The sequence below is a fragment of the Peromyscus eremicus genome, chromosome 13 (assembly GCF_949786415.1).
Source record: "Peromyscus eremicus chromosome 13, PerEre_H2_v1, whole genome shotgun sequence".
NCBI classification, from domain to species: Eukaryota; Metazoa; Chordata; class Mammalia; order Rodentia; family Cricetidae; genus Peromyscus; species Peromyscus eremicus.
Genome location: NC_081429.1, coordinates 22400528 through 22413643, shown reverse-complemented (window position 1 = coordinate 22413643; position 13116 = coordinate 22400528). Strand labels below are relative to the sequence as shown.

The 13116-nt window shown below is 41.1% G+C and overlaps 1 protein-coding gene across 2 annotated transcripts in view; it reads left to right on the top strand.

Annotated features, from left to right (window-relative positions):
* Ptprm (protein tyrosine phosphatase receptor type M) overlaps nucleotides 1-13116 on the top strand; it is a 713675-nt gene that overhangs the window by 284749 nt on the left and 415810 nt on the right. For both annotated transcript variants that reach the window (XM_059277901.1, XM_059277900.1), the window contains exon 4: nucleotides 2322-2400. In XM_059277901.1, the coding sequence (XP_059133884.1) occupies nucleotides 2322-2400 (79 nt within the window). The remainder of the gene's footprint in view (nucleotides 1-2321; nucleotides 2401-13116) is intronic.

The window sequence follows — 13116 nt, the reverse complement described above, 5'->3', positions numbered from 1 at the left end:
TGACTTCCACGTGTTTTCTAATACTTGCATATCACTGCATGTATGCACATATCCATGCATACACACACATGCACACACACACACACACACACACACACACACACACACACACACACACACTTAATTCTTTCCGATTCAGTTACCGACAAAGATGCTGATAGTCGGAACTGACAGAGATGGCTTAAGTTGCCCTTTTCAAAGACCATCCACCTCCCTCCTGCCACTGCTCCCCTGTCCCTTACTCCTGGCAGCCATTAGTCTGGCTTCTATTTCCTAAAGTTTGACAATGCAGAATATTTCATTCATGGAATCAGGTGGGGTGTAATCTTTTAGGACTGGCTTTTTTTTTTTTAAATCCAGCACAATTCCCTGAAGATTGACTCATGCTATTGATTATGACAGTATTTAGTTCTTTTTCATTGCAGAGTAGCAGTCTGTGGTATGCTGGGACAGTCCGTGTGATCATTCATTAATTAAAAGACTTCTCAGGTGTCTGTATTCTTTGGATTTTATGAATAGAGCTTTGGTAACTGTGTGCAGGCTTTTTATGTGAATGAAAGTTTTCATTTCTCTAGAATAAAAAGAGAACAATTACTTGGTTGTGTTGATACTTTCAGTTCATTCCTTAGGATAAGCAAACTGGTAGCCTTGTACATCTCCCGTCCCTTTCAGTCTTGTTTTCTCTAAGGATGAATCATTTTCAAATGTCCCCTTCACTCCCAGAGGCTGATATCACCAGTTCCTTCATTCTCTACTTCTTGCGGGACCCGGCAATGACTTAAAACTTTTTTTTTTTTTAAACTGCAGAAGTCACTTTTATCATTCTCCTTTGAATTCCCACATCTTCATCTAAAGTGCAGTTGATCCCATCTCCATGTGAATGGGAAGTGGTTTTCCTGTCCTCCAAGCAATCTTCTGTAACCTGGTCGTGACTGACCTTTGCACTTGTTGGACCTGGTCATGATCATGCCTACCACTGCATGTGACTGACCTTTGCGCCTGTAGGACCCGGTCATGATCATGCCTACCTGTGCATGTTTATTACCCTCTTTACAGTGTTAGCTCACTTTCCTCTTTCAGCCTCTTAACACCGACTCCTCATGGGCTGCAGCCCTGGCACATGCCCGTCTAGTGGTGCTGGGTGCTGTTACCTACCCGGTAATAATGATTAACACAGACAGCACAGACCTAGAAGGAAGGCGAGCGTGGTCCCTGACATCACTCGTCAGCCCACTGCGGTGAAGATAAGTAGAACAAAGCAGCTGCCACTGTGGCGGTCCAGAAGCTGAGAAGGGGTGCCTGCTTTTCAGGCTTCCTGCTTCCCCCTTTCTCCATCTGGACCCCAGGCTGTGAGATTGTGCCACCACATTTAGCATCAATGTCCCCATTACTTATCCCTCTCAAGAAACATCCTCACAAACCCTCACAAGCGTAAAGGTATGCTCTAGTCATCGGCCCAGTCAGATTGGCATCACAATTAGCCATCATAAGCACCCTGCACTTTCCTTAAGTATAACTAATGGCCTGGCTTTCTCCCTTCCCTCCTCCCTCCCTCCCCACTTTCCTCCTTTCTCTTTTTTTCCCTTCCTTTTCTCCTCCTCCCCCGTTCTCGTACTTCAAGTATGTTCTTTGCCATGGTTCCCTGGATTTGTCATAGATTCTCAAATAGTACAACTCTTCAACAACAAGCTCTTCCCCTTCATCTTTCCTCTCACTTCCCCCCTCATCCCACCTCTTCCTGAGTCCTCCCCCTCAGCCCTCCCTCCTCCTCTTAAATATAAAAACCTAGGATCCCAAATGTCTCATTCTAGGTAGAGGCCTTCAGAAATGTTTCCTAAAGAAGCTTAAACCTTAACCCTGCCCCTCCATCAAGAGATCACAATATGTCGGGGGATGAGTATCACAGATAGGAGAACTTTATTGTTTTGGGCAATGGTTTACTTTGCATCATTTCAGTTTTCTGATTTTTTTTTTAAGGCCTTGGTACTTTACTCCACCCTTGAAAATGACTCCATGACCATTTCTTCCCTGTGTCTGTCCTCAGCCATGGTTTCCCGTCACTGCACAGATGACCCCTCAGGCAGGTGCTATATGGCCCTGCCTCTGCCCTTACGCCTCCTTGGACTAGACCGGGTTCAGTCTTACTCATACTTGGGGTTGAGAGCCTGGAACAATGGTGCACAAGTGTTAGCCATTAACTGCTTTACAGGTGCTGGGAAAAATAAATGGAGGATGAGTGAACCTTTATTCCTCATAGGAGACACTTGCTAAAAAATCTTATAAAAATGAGTTAATGACATTAATCTCACCTCATTTTCCAGGTGATTTTTGAAGTGGTAACCTCTGGACACCACGGCTACCTTGCTATTGATGAAGTTAAGGTCTTAGGACACCCATGCAGTAAGTATAAGTACACTTTCCTTTTGAATGTGGGGGTTCATTACTGGGCCACATTTACACCATAGACTGAAAGATGGCGGGGAGACCCAGAGAGAAGCTGTCCTGCCAACAGTTTCCTGATGGGCTCTAGATGTGGGTTCCAGATCTAGCCGCCCCACAGCACCCAGCCTGTGTGCAAACGTAGATCCTTTGATATCTTTGCAAATGCAGAGCAGGTGTGAGGGACATTTGGATTTCTATTTTCAGTATTAGCACAGGATTAAATGCGGCAGGTTGGCACATTCCATTCCCAAATCGAGTATGTTTCTATGCCTGTTCCCAAGTTTTTGTCACACAGTTCCAAACAGTATGGACCCAGTAGACGTAGGATCTACCCAATATAAAATACCTTCCTTAGCCATCTGTCGGCACTGGGTTTGCCTGCCCCTTCTCTGTATAAATTAGTACTTTAAGAATGCACAGGAGGGAAGAAAAGGCCTTTATAGAAAGCTAATATGAAGCTGGGGAGGTGGCTTAGTGGGTAAACTGAGACCAAGGAGGCAGATCATAGGTACCACCATGGCAGAGAAGCTGGTTATGTATCTGCCTGCCTTCCCTTGGGAGGTGCCTGCTTGTCCACTGCTCTTGAACCTTTGTGTCCTTGGCCTTCGGTAAAACCTGGACAGGATCATCAGGATGGGTCAAATGCCCACTCCCTTCAATCATTTGATGCAGTTTGGGAAAGTAGGGATAGCATTCCCACTGTCATAAGATCTAGGCCTGGATTTTTTTTTAAACTAAGAAATCTACTGTGCTGGGCAGTGAAACACAACAAATAACCTGTGTGTGTGTGTGTGTGTGTGTGTGTGTGTGTGTGTGTGTGTGTGTGTGTATGTGTATGTGTGTATGCATGTGGGTATGTGTATATACATGTCTGTGTGTGTGTATGTGTGTGTATGTATATGTGTGAATGCATAAGTATATGTGTGTTTGCATGTGTGTATGTGTGTACATACATGTGTGAACTATGTTTCTCATAAGTGGTGTGTATTCACAATATTAGTTTTAGCAACACTGTTAGCTTTGCCTTCCATATATTCTAATAAATGGTATTCATCTGTGTCCATTTTTTCTGTGTTTCTGTCCTGTGATGTCCATGGCAGTTCGTCCACAGAATCGAGTCCATAGATGCCCTAAAAGGGAGGGGGGGCATTGTCTTCGCATGTTCCTTGAGTCTTTGACTCAGCTCTTGACTACTTACAATAATGAGTACAGTTTAAAGGCTTTGTAATAGTAAATGGGGGCAGGGAGGGGCAATGGTAGGTACTCAGTAAAGACTTGTTTGCTCCTGATTGTTTCTGTCCATAGTTGGCTGCATCTGCATATGTAGAGTTTGTGGATTTGGAGCTCTGGTTGTCGTCTTGTTTGGGTTTTCCCCCCATTTCCACTTACATTTTTAAGATCAATCCGTGGTGTTCAGTCATGGGAATATATCACAGCCTGTACTTAGTTTTGAACATTTGGTGCCTCCTCCTCTGTTTTTGTCTATTAAAATTATTGTTGTGGTACAGCATGTGTGTGTCTCCACGAGAAAAATATATGTATGTGTCTAAGAAGCCAAGTTGCTGGAATGTGGGGAGACACAGTGTTAGATTTATCAGCTGCTTCCAAATTGCTGTGAGAAGTATCTGAACCAATTTGCTTCCCACCAATGGTGCGTGGACATTTTATTTCCCCTGTATCCTTTCCCAAGACTGATACTTTTGGAGTTTACATTTTTGGCCATCTGAGCATTGGCAGCCTGCTTTATTTTTAGAATGCCTGGCATGCAAAGAAATTGGCAAGTTGCTACATTTCCTGGGTCTCTGCTGATGGCCCCTGTCCAAACCATGAAAGAATGGTTAGATCCACAGTATTAAAATGCACATCCTTGCAGGGAGAGCGTTTCTTCAGTTGCCTGAATTAGAATAGATCATTAGACAGTCCACTGTAGCTCTAGAGGGTACCTGTGCAATCATTATCCCACAAAGGCATCATGACACAGTTGCCTCATTTCATCCCCAGGGCCTTTACTCTCTCTCTCTCTCTGATGTCTTTTTCTGGTCCTCTGAAGCCGGCCCCGTGTGCAGGTTCACACAAGACCCATCATCTTGTTCATGACCAAAGCTGCCATTACTTTGGTCACATGTCACATTTGTCTTTTCTTCTGTATCAGCAAGATAGGGGGAGGGGAGAGTTCACAGAGATTCTTCTTCCCACTTTTTTCCCTGAAAAGGTTAAAAAAAAAAAATTAAAATGAACAAGGCTGTCACTAGTTGAAACATCAGGGCAAATTCAGGAAACAGAATATAATTATCTGAACTGGAACTTGGCCAAGTCCTTGCACGATAGCCGCCAGCTTTGAAAAGTGCCCCAGGATCTGCTAGCGTGCATGTTCATGGCTTCTGAGTCACTATGTAAAGGACAGAAAATAACCCGAAAGTTCTGCACACATACTCAATGCTAAGCACTCTGATGTGTCCTGCCTTCCTCCATCTTAGAACTAGCTGCCTGTGGACAGGTGTTGGGCTTCAGTGGGTCCAGGTGAGATGACCTACAGCCAAGGTTACCCAGAGCATCCTAAGCCTGCATCCTGGGTTTTCCCCTTCTGCATAGGGCCTTGGCTGACATAGGAGCTCCTTGAACGAAGCCTCTGTGCTTCCCACTGGGTTCCAGTCTATGTGTTTATCACAGACATAAAGATCCAACACTGAACCTTCTGTGACCGTGTTCCTACATATATGTGTGGTGGTGGTGTGGTAGTGTGCGTTGCTGTGGAGTCAGCTTCCCATGTCACTAGGGATGCATTTCTGATTCATCCTCTGAAGGTATGCACACTCATATTTAACTGGCTTTGCCAGTTGCCTTATGAGACACAGAACGGAGCAGCAGGCTGGTGGCTGAGGGTTAGCGGGTGATGTATGTTGCAGTGGCCCTGTGAACGAAAAGCTGTAAGTGGGTTTGATTATAGCTCTTCGGTAGTTATTTCTTCGTGTAATCTGTGAGTTTATGGGGGAAATGTACAAATAAAAATTGTAAGGATGAAGACATTTGGTTTGATCTTAAAATAGAAAGCTTTACAGGTAATATTTTGTGAGATCTTTTACCAAGATTGCTAAGCAATAATCAGTTGTTTTGAAATTTCGATGCTCACTAAATTTAGATTCTCAAAGGAGCATGAATATTTCACATTGAAGGATGTTTTCCACGGGGAGGCAGAGTTGCTGAGTCTCACTGACTTCACTGTAGAGGCTCTTGTTTGGACTCACATGGGTTTATAAGCCAGCACGACAGCGGTTTCTCAACAGTAGTTGTTCTCATAGAAGGATGCAGTTGCTCGTAAAATTGATATTAATGTAGTGACAGCAGATGCATGATCAGCCTGAAATGTGGAGATGCTTGTGCGGAATCAGCAGCTGTCTACTTAAGACCCCTTCTCACAAACACAGATAATTCTTGAATTTGGTATGCACACTAAAAACACATCTTGAATTCGGTTCAGTAATCCCAGGAGGAGAAACTGAGAAGGATGTTGTCAATAAATGTTTCATAAATGTCTCTTTGGTTTAAACACATTACGAGTGTGCATCTGCAACTGTTGTGTGGGACCTCACTTTTTTGTGTGTGACAAGTTCTCACAATGTAGATCAGGCTGTCCCTGAACTCATGATCCTCAGACCTCAGTATTCCCAGTGCTGATTTCATGGACATGTGCTACCAATTAAAACTCATGGGTATTGCTATAATCACCTTGCTGTGTTAATGTATATTTTTATATATCGTATACCACAAGTACCTTAACAGATTTATTGACATGTCATTTGCATGCCCTTCAAATGCCTCATTTAAAGTGTATGCTTGAGTAGTTGTTTGTATTTGCGTCCTCACTGCCCCTGAATTCATGCAGTGGGTTATAGTCCCAACACAGGGACATTGAAAGCATTGCACAAATCTACCTTAGGTCTGTGCATATAAGATGTGTATGAAACATGAATGAATTTCATGTTTACGCTTTAGTCTCACATCCAAGAATGCACCCCATGATATATAGGCAAATACTATAAAATCTGACAATATTTGCAATTTGAAAACACTTTGGTCTCAGTATTTCAAAGAAGAGATAGTGAACCTACATTAGTATGATTAATTATCCATTTCTCTCACCACCCTTGAATTATTTACTGGGAAATAGTAAATCCAAATAACTAAATCGGTGGATTTCTTAGATTTAGGGGGTTGATTTGTGTCCCTTTTGAAGTTCAGAGCCTGCTTGCCAAGTGTGGTGTTTGCCACCGTTGCCAGGGTAGTTCTGGGAGCTTCTGTTTATCAGGACATCCTTGCTTATGACGACAGTTATGGGAGAGGTCAGAGCTCTGGTTATTCTGGCTGTCGGGCACACTTCCAGTTCCTTTCAGCCTTTGCTATCACATTGAGATGGAAATGGAAAGAAGAGGACTAGGGCCTACTCCTCTCTGCCCCTCTTCAGTTTGCTCTTTGATCTTGCCAATTACTCTTCTCTGATTTTGTTGCTGGGATTTTGATGCAGGCTTTGAAGAATCAATAGGAATGAGGCATCTCCGAGGAGATCTGTGTCTTGGTCAATGATAACTCATGCCTTTGGGATCAAAGGCTGATTGGGGATCAATTAATATTTGAGAACTTCACTCTTTGTGCAAAGCCATGGCGTGCAGCAGGCAGGAGGGAAAGGCAGAGCTGAACCAATCCTGTTTGTTATTCATGGAAGACAGTTTGTAGAGCTCCCGCAGACTTCACAAGGAACCGGTGGAGCATTTTGAAAGGGTACCCGGGAAATAAATGGGCCTATAAATTTAGAGAGAGAGGGAATGTTTCTTTTTGAATATGAGATGGGTTGGAATTTCCATTCTGAAGGAGCTATACCTGGAATTCCAATTACAGTAGTTGGCAAAGTTGGTATTCCAGCTCAGCATGGCTTCCAAACTTAGCTGGATAGAGAACATCTTTTCTTAGGCTCTTTTCCACTTTGCAAGGATATCAGGTATTTTAAATAGAATTTTTTTGAGGGCTAAGTGCAAAGAATACCTTTCCCGAATCATCTTTTTTTTTTTTTTTTTTTTTGTTTTGTTTTGTTTTTCGAGACAGGGTTTCTCTGTGTAGCTTTGCGCCTTTCCTGGAACTCACTTGGTAGCCCAGGCTGGCCTCGAACTCACAGAGATCCGCCTTCCTCTGCCTCCCGAGTGCTGGGATTAAAGGCGTGCGCCACAACCGCCTGGCCCGAATCATCTTTTTAAAATCTTTATCCCACTCCTTTATATGAGTATTTAAAAAAGAAAAGATCTCTCTGTGCAGTGGTGGGTCTCACCTTTAATCCCAGCATTCAGGAGGCAGAGGCAACTGGATCTCCATGAGTCTGAGGCCAGCCTTATCTACAGGACAGCCAGGGCTACACAGAGAAACTCTGTCTCAAAAAACGAAAACAAAACAAACAAAAAGAATAGAAAAGATTGTAACATGAATTGCTAAACAGTCTTATTAATATAAGACCTTTTAAGATTCATGCTACAAAAGATCTCTATTTTACAAATAAGAAGTTCCACAAAGGCTTGTGTGTAAGGACTTTCCCTATATTTAGAGGTAGTAAAGGTTGAGGTGTTGATGCTTGAATACAATGTGCTGAAATCAGAATCATAGTGTGGGATCCACCTTAAACCACTTGCCTGCTGAAGATTGTTCTAGGACCTCCAGTTCAGGACCTGGAGAGTCAGGGATCTCCTGAAACTCTGAAACATCATGCTGCCTTCATGTTTATTGAAAACTATTCTTATAACACCAGCAGAAACTTCCTGAGGAAGCTGTCCTTGGAAATAGAATGTCAACTTCTTTTGTCCTCATCATCCTGGTGGATGAGTTTCCATCCCGAATACAGGACATTATTTTTTCTTTGAACGATGTCTTTACCTGGCTCCCACTTGAGGTATAGCTTCACTGAACTACCCAGATGCCACCTCATCCTCTCTGGCCATCTTGTTTCAACCATGCCATACTATTTCCTAGGTTAAAGGGAGTTGGTTATTCCAGGAGGAAGACACTCTGATCCAATCTGGACCAACAAGATAGTCTCTAAGAAGCCACATTAGAGTCAAGACAACTCTAAATAGGAAAAGGTAGCTGTCTGTCTTAGTTAGGGTTTCATTTGCTGTGAAGAGATACCATGACCACAGTAACTCTTAGAAAGAAAAACTTTTAGTTTGGCTAGCTTACACTTTCAGAAGTTTAGTCCATTATCATCATGGTGGGAAGCATGATGCTGGAGAAATAGCCAAGTTTCTACATTTTGGCTTACAGGCAACAGGAAGTGGTCTGTCTCACTGGGTGTGGCTTGAGCATATATGAGACCTCAAAGCCTATCTCTGCAGTGACACACTTCCTTCAAAAAGACTACACCTACTTCAAAAAGGCCACACCTCCTAATAGTGCTACTCCCTTTGGGCGCCATTTTCTTTCAAACCACCACACTTCCTTGCAACAAACCTTTATTAAGGGAAGGAATGACAAACAAAAGCCTAGGGTCAAACAGTCCCATCTTGGATCTCCAGATTGCATGTGTAAGCGTGTCCTAAGAAACAGTGCTGGTACCATCATCAGTAGATTACAATGAAGAATGAGCTCTCTTGCTCCTAGTTCAGGCAGGAGTTGTTGACAACATGGCCCTTTAAAAGCATTCTTCCCAAATGTCCTTAATCAGTGTGGATGAAGACAGCTAGAGCATGGTCACCCGTGGAAGTAACAAGAAGGCTGCTACTCGAATGTTTTATTATTATTAGGGGGATGGCAGACAGAGCAAAGTGCAGAGTTCATCACTTTCTCGAAGAGACTACAAAAGGTAACAGCGTTCAGGAAGGGACGCCAAGAAGAGCACTCTCAGATCCTGCTGGTGGAAATGTAAATTGGTGTGACTTTAGTAGAAGGGAGTTTGATATCTCTGTCTGATTTTAAAATGAGTTGGCTTTGTTTGTTTTTTGTCTTAGCCATTTAATTCCTAAAAAATGTAACATAAAGAAAAATGAACAGTCTATGTAAGAATTTAATGATGATCGCTTCTGTTGGCCTTCCGCATTCTAGAACGAAACACAAGTGTACACAGGTACAGGAGTGCTGCCCTACACCTGTCCATCTCTGGGGTGGAGACCAGCTACTTATAGCTAGTGACATTTGGGGTTGGATAACTCTTGGTCATGGTGACTGCCCTGACTTCTTAGGACATCTAGTAGCCTCTTTGTCCTCTGCCCACTAAAAGCCAGTAACACCACCACCACACCAACATGACAGTCAGACTATGTCCAGGCGGTGTCAAGTGTCTCTTGGGAACAGCATCACCCCCTGTTTGGGAATCAATGATAAGTAATAAGTAGATGTTCAAATAGTTTTACATGGACGTCTCATAAGGAAAATTACTGACGGTGTCTTGTTAGCATTTCCAGAAGTGTAAGAGTGTCATGAAAAAGACAAGAGGATAGTGATTGTCATCAAGTTTGAGGATGTAAAGATTCTATAATGACAAGAGACAAGTGTGCTTCTGTGTGGCAGAAACTCCTACCTGGGCTCTGGGAGGTATGGCTGCAGAACATAGACACATAGGAGGGCACTACTATTAGATGCTGAGGCTCTTCCTGTTTTGGTTCAGTAGGGTATACATACATTAATGCATACACGCATAAGTACATATGTATGTGTTCTTCTTGTTTTGGTTCAGTAGGGTATACATACATACGTACATACATGCATAAGTACATATGTTTGTATGTTCTTTGTTTAGACAACTTCAGCATCTAGCCCAGGCTGCTTCACACTTATGATTATCTTTCCTTAGCCTTCCATGTACTGAGAATACAGATCATCACCAACATGGCCAGCTAAGTGGGATATTCTTTTAACCTATATCTACCCTATCAACCTTCCTTCCCACTCTGTACCACATACACAGAATGCCCTGGGATGTTGCTTTGTATCGTCTTAACTAATGTACGGAGGTGATCATAGTTCACTGTGAACCCCTATGAATCAGAGTTTAATTTTCTAATCAACAGTTCAGAATGCTGCTGTGTGTTTCCTCAACAGGTCCCGGGACATTCTCCATTCAAAACAACAAAGTTTGCAGAAATATATGCACATTTCAAAAGTTACTTCTTAGAAATAAAATAATATATGATTTAAAATGAAACTTATTTATTTTAATGTTTCTTTTAAAATATTTTCATATATTTGAGTATGTGAAACATACTTTTTAAAATCACATGTTGTAGAGAGAAAAAAGCAACATTCCATTATCTTGAAACTTGCAATATATTAGTCATACTGGAAGGAGAAATGGGTAAACAGCCTAGGTAAGAAATTTCAGACAGTTATTTCAGAGATGGAGGAAGGGAAATTATTTTTCAAACATCTCCTACACATGCTATCATAGTTTGACAACGAACATAATTCGAGTAGCCTGCTCTTGCTCTTGCGGAATGACCCCTGAGATGTGTGGAAAGGAATTAGTCAGTGGGATTTTTGTCCAAGATGCTACAAATTAAGTATGTCTTAGGTGTCTGTAGTTTGCGCTTCAGGGGTGCTGTAAGTAGTAGATGGGCTGCAGATCTGTGTCTCATGGCTCTACTAGGAAAGGCATGGTTAGGAAGGCATGAGCCAGCCCTCTTCTGCATCTTGGTACTGTAGAAGAGAAGTGATGCACAGGGATGTCGTGCATTCCGTCCTTTATTGGACTCTTCAGTGGAGAGAGTTTAGTAGACGTATGTAAGGAAAACCGGAGGAATTTGGAGATATTTGGCAGCCTGGAGGAGAAGGATCTAGAGAAGTGAGAAACGATGGACAGGCAGAAAGGAGGAGGGATGAAGATAAGGTACCAGGAGTGAAAGGGACCCCTCCCCTTAGGTCTTAGTATTGATTCAGTTCCCTTCACAGTCCAGGATAAACAAAACATGCAATTAATCCTGTAATATGTAAAATACCTGCTTTTTATAGATGATTACTTAAAGCATGAAGCAACTCCATTTCTGTCTAATTTTTTATTATGAACACAATAAAGTTTTTTTTAATAGAAAGAAAAGCAGTGAAGACTTCACACTGACTTCTGTGTACTGCTAATGTCATAGTTTATCTTAGCATACATTTGTAAATAAATCCTGTCAAATCAAGACAAAAATCATTTCCACTAATATCATTTGTAATTTCACATATCCATTTCAGGGTTTCAGGATAAGAGCCCTCTTTCCTCCCTTTCACAATGTATTTTCTTTAAAGCATTCTATCTTAGGATAGAATTGGTCTCTTTTTGCTAACAAAACACACTTTTTTCTCCTTGAAGAATTTCTTTCAAAGCTGTTTCACTTCATCTACTATTCCTGCATATGTATCTAATAGTTATGACATTTAGCCATTAGTAATTCTTATTTTACAATGATAGCTAAATAATAAACATAAATAATAACTTGTTATTAAATGTTATATATCATAATTTAAATTATATATAATTTGTATTTATGTAGCATATAAATTAAATAGTAAAAAAGGAATAATATTAGTATATGTCAGCATTCCATGTACTAATGAATTTTATAAATACACCATTTTTGTATCCTAGAACCATGCATGTTCATAGTTAAAAAAAAAAGCAATTATGTATCAAAAGAATGTGCTTATTAACACAGATATATTTAATATCCTTGGAAAAATAAGAAACCAAAAATTTAGACTCAAATACTTCATTTTACTTAGAAATGATCCAGATTGCAAGTGACCAAGAAGATTCTGAAAGCTACATTAGGCAAATTTATAAGAAATAATTCTTGAAATATAAGTTGTCAGAATGACTTGCTAATTTAAATCAAGTCTATTTTTAACATCTTAAATGTCTATCAAATATAACATCAGTTTATTTGACTAATAAAACAAAATAGAATTCTACCATACTTTAATCATACTCAATGCTGCTAATTCAGCACGTTTTATTTATTAATTTGTAGTTTTACAACTTAACCAACAGTTTTAAACCAGTCTTATTTACTGAACATCTAAGTCACCTTGAATGAATAAACACCTGAATGACTTTGAACATTTGAATTCCTATCTAGGAACTGACATCCCCCAGTACCATGATGAAGTTCCTTTGCTAATTTGGTGATGCCATCTAGAGGTAGGGGGCAGTCACATGTGCATAAAATCCATAGGTATTTATGTGCTTAAATAGACAGATGCAAATAGAGATCCTACAGCACTGTTGTAAGTTTTTGTCCATGAATCATGTTTAAACACACACACACGTACAAAACTACTAATTGTGTGTATGTGTGTGTGTGTGTGTGTGTGTGTGTGTAAAAGTTGATTCTTGCCTTTGTTTCATTTTATATTTTTATCTAAAAATTGTTTCTGGCGGATAAAAGAAATTGCTACTTGCTCAATATAAAGACTAAAGTTTTGACCAATTTTCTCTGATGTTACACATGCTCTTTTGCAAATGCGAGCTAAATTTTGTTTCTAATTAGCCTTTTACTTTCTCAGACAGTTGGGTTTGGGAGCATCTCTGAGTCCACTGAGAGCCTCTGAGGCAGTAGGGGAGGGCTTTGCTTTTACCAGAGCATGGAGGACACAGTGAAGAGAGAGGTTTGGTGAGGAGCCACTTTGAGATGGTTGAGTTTTCTGGGAGAAATTATTGAGAAT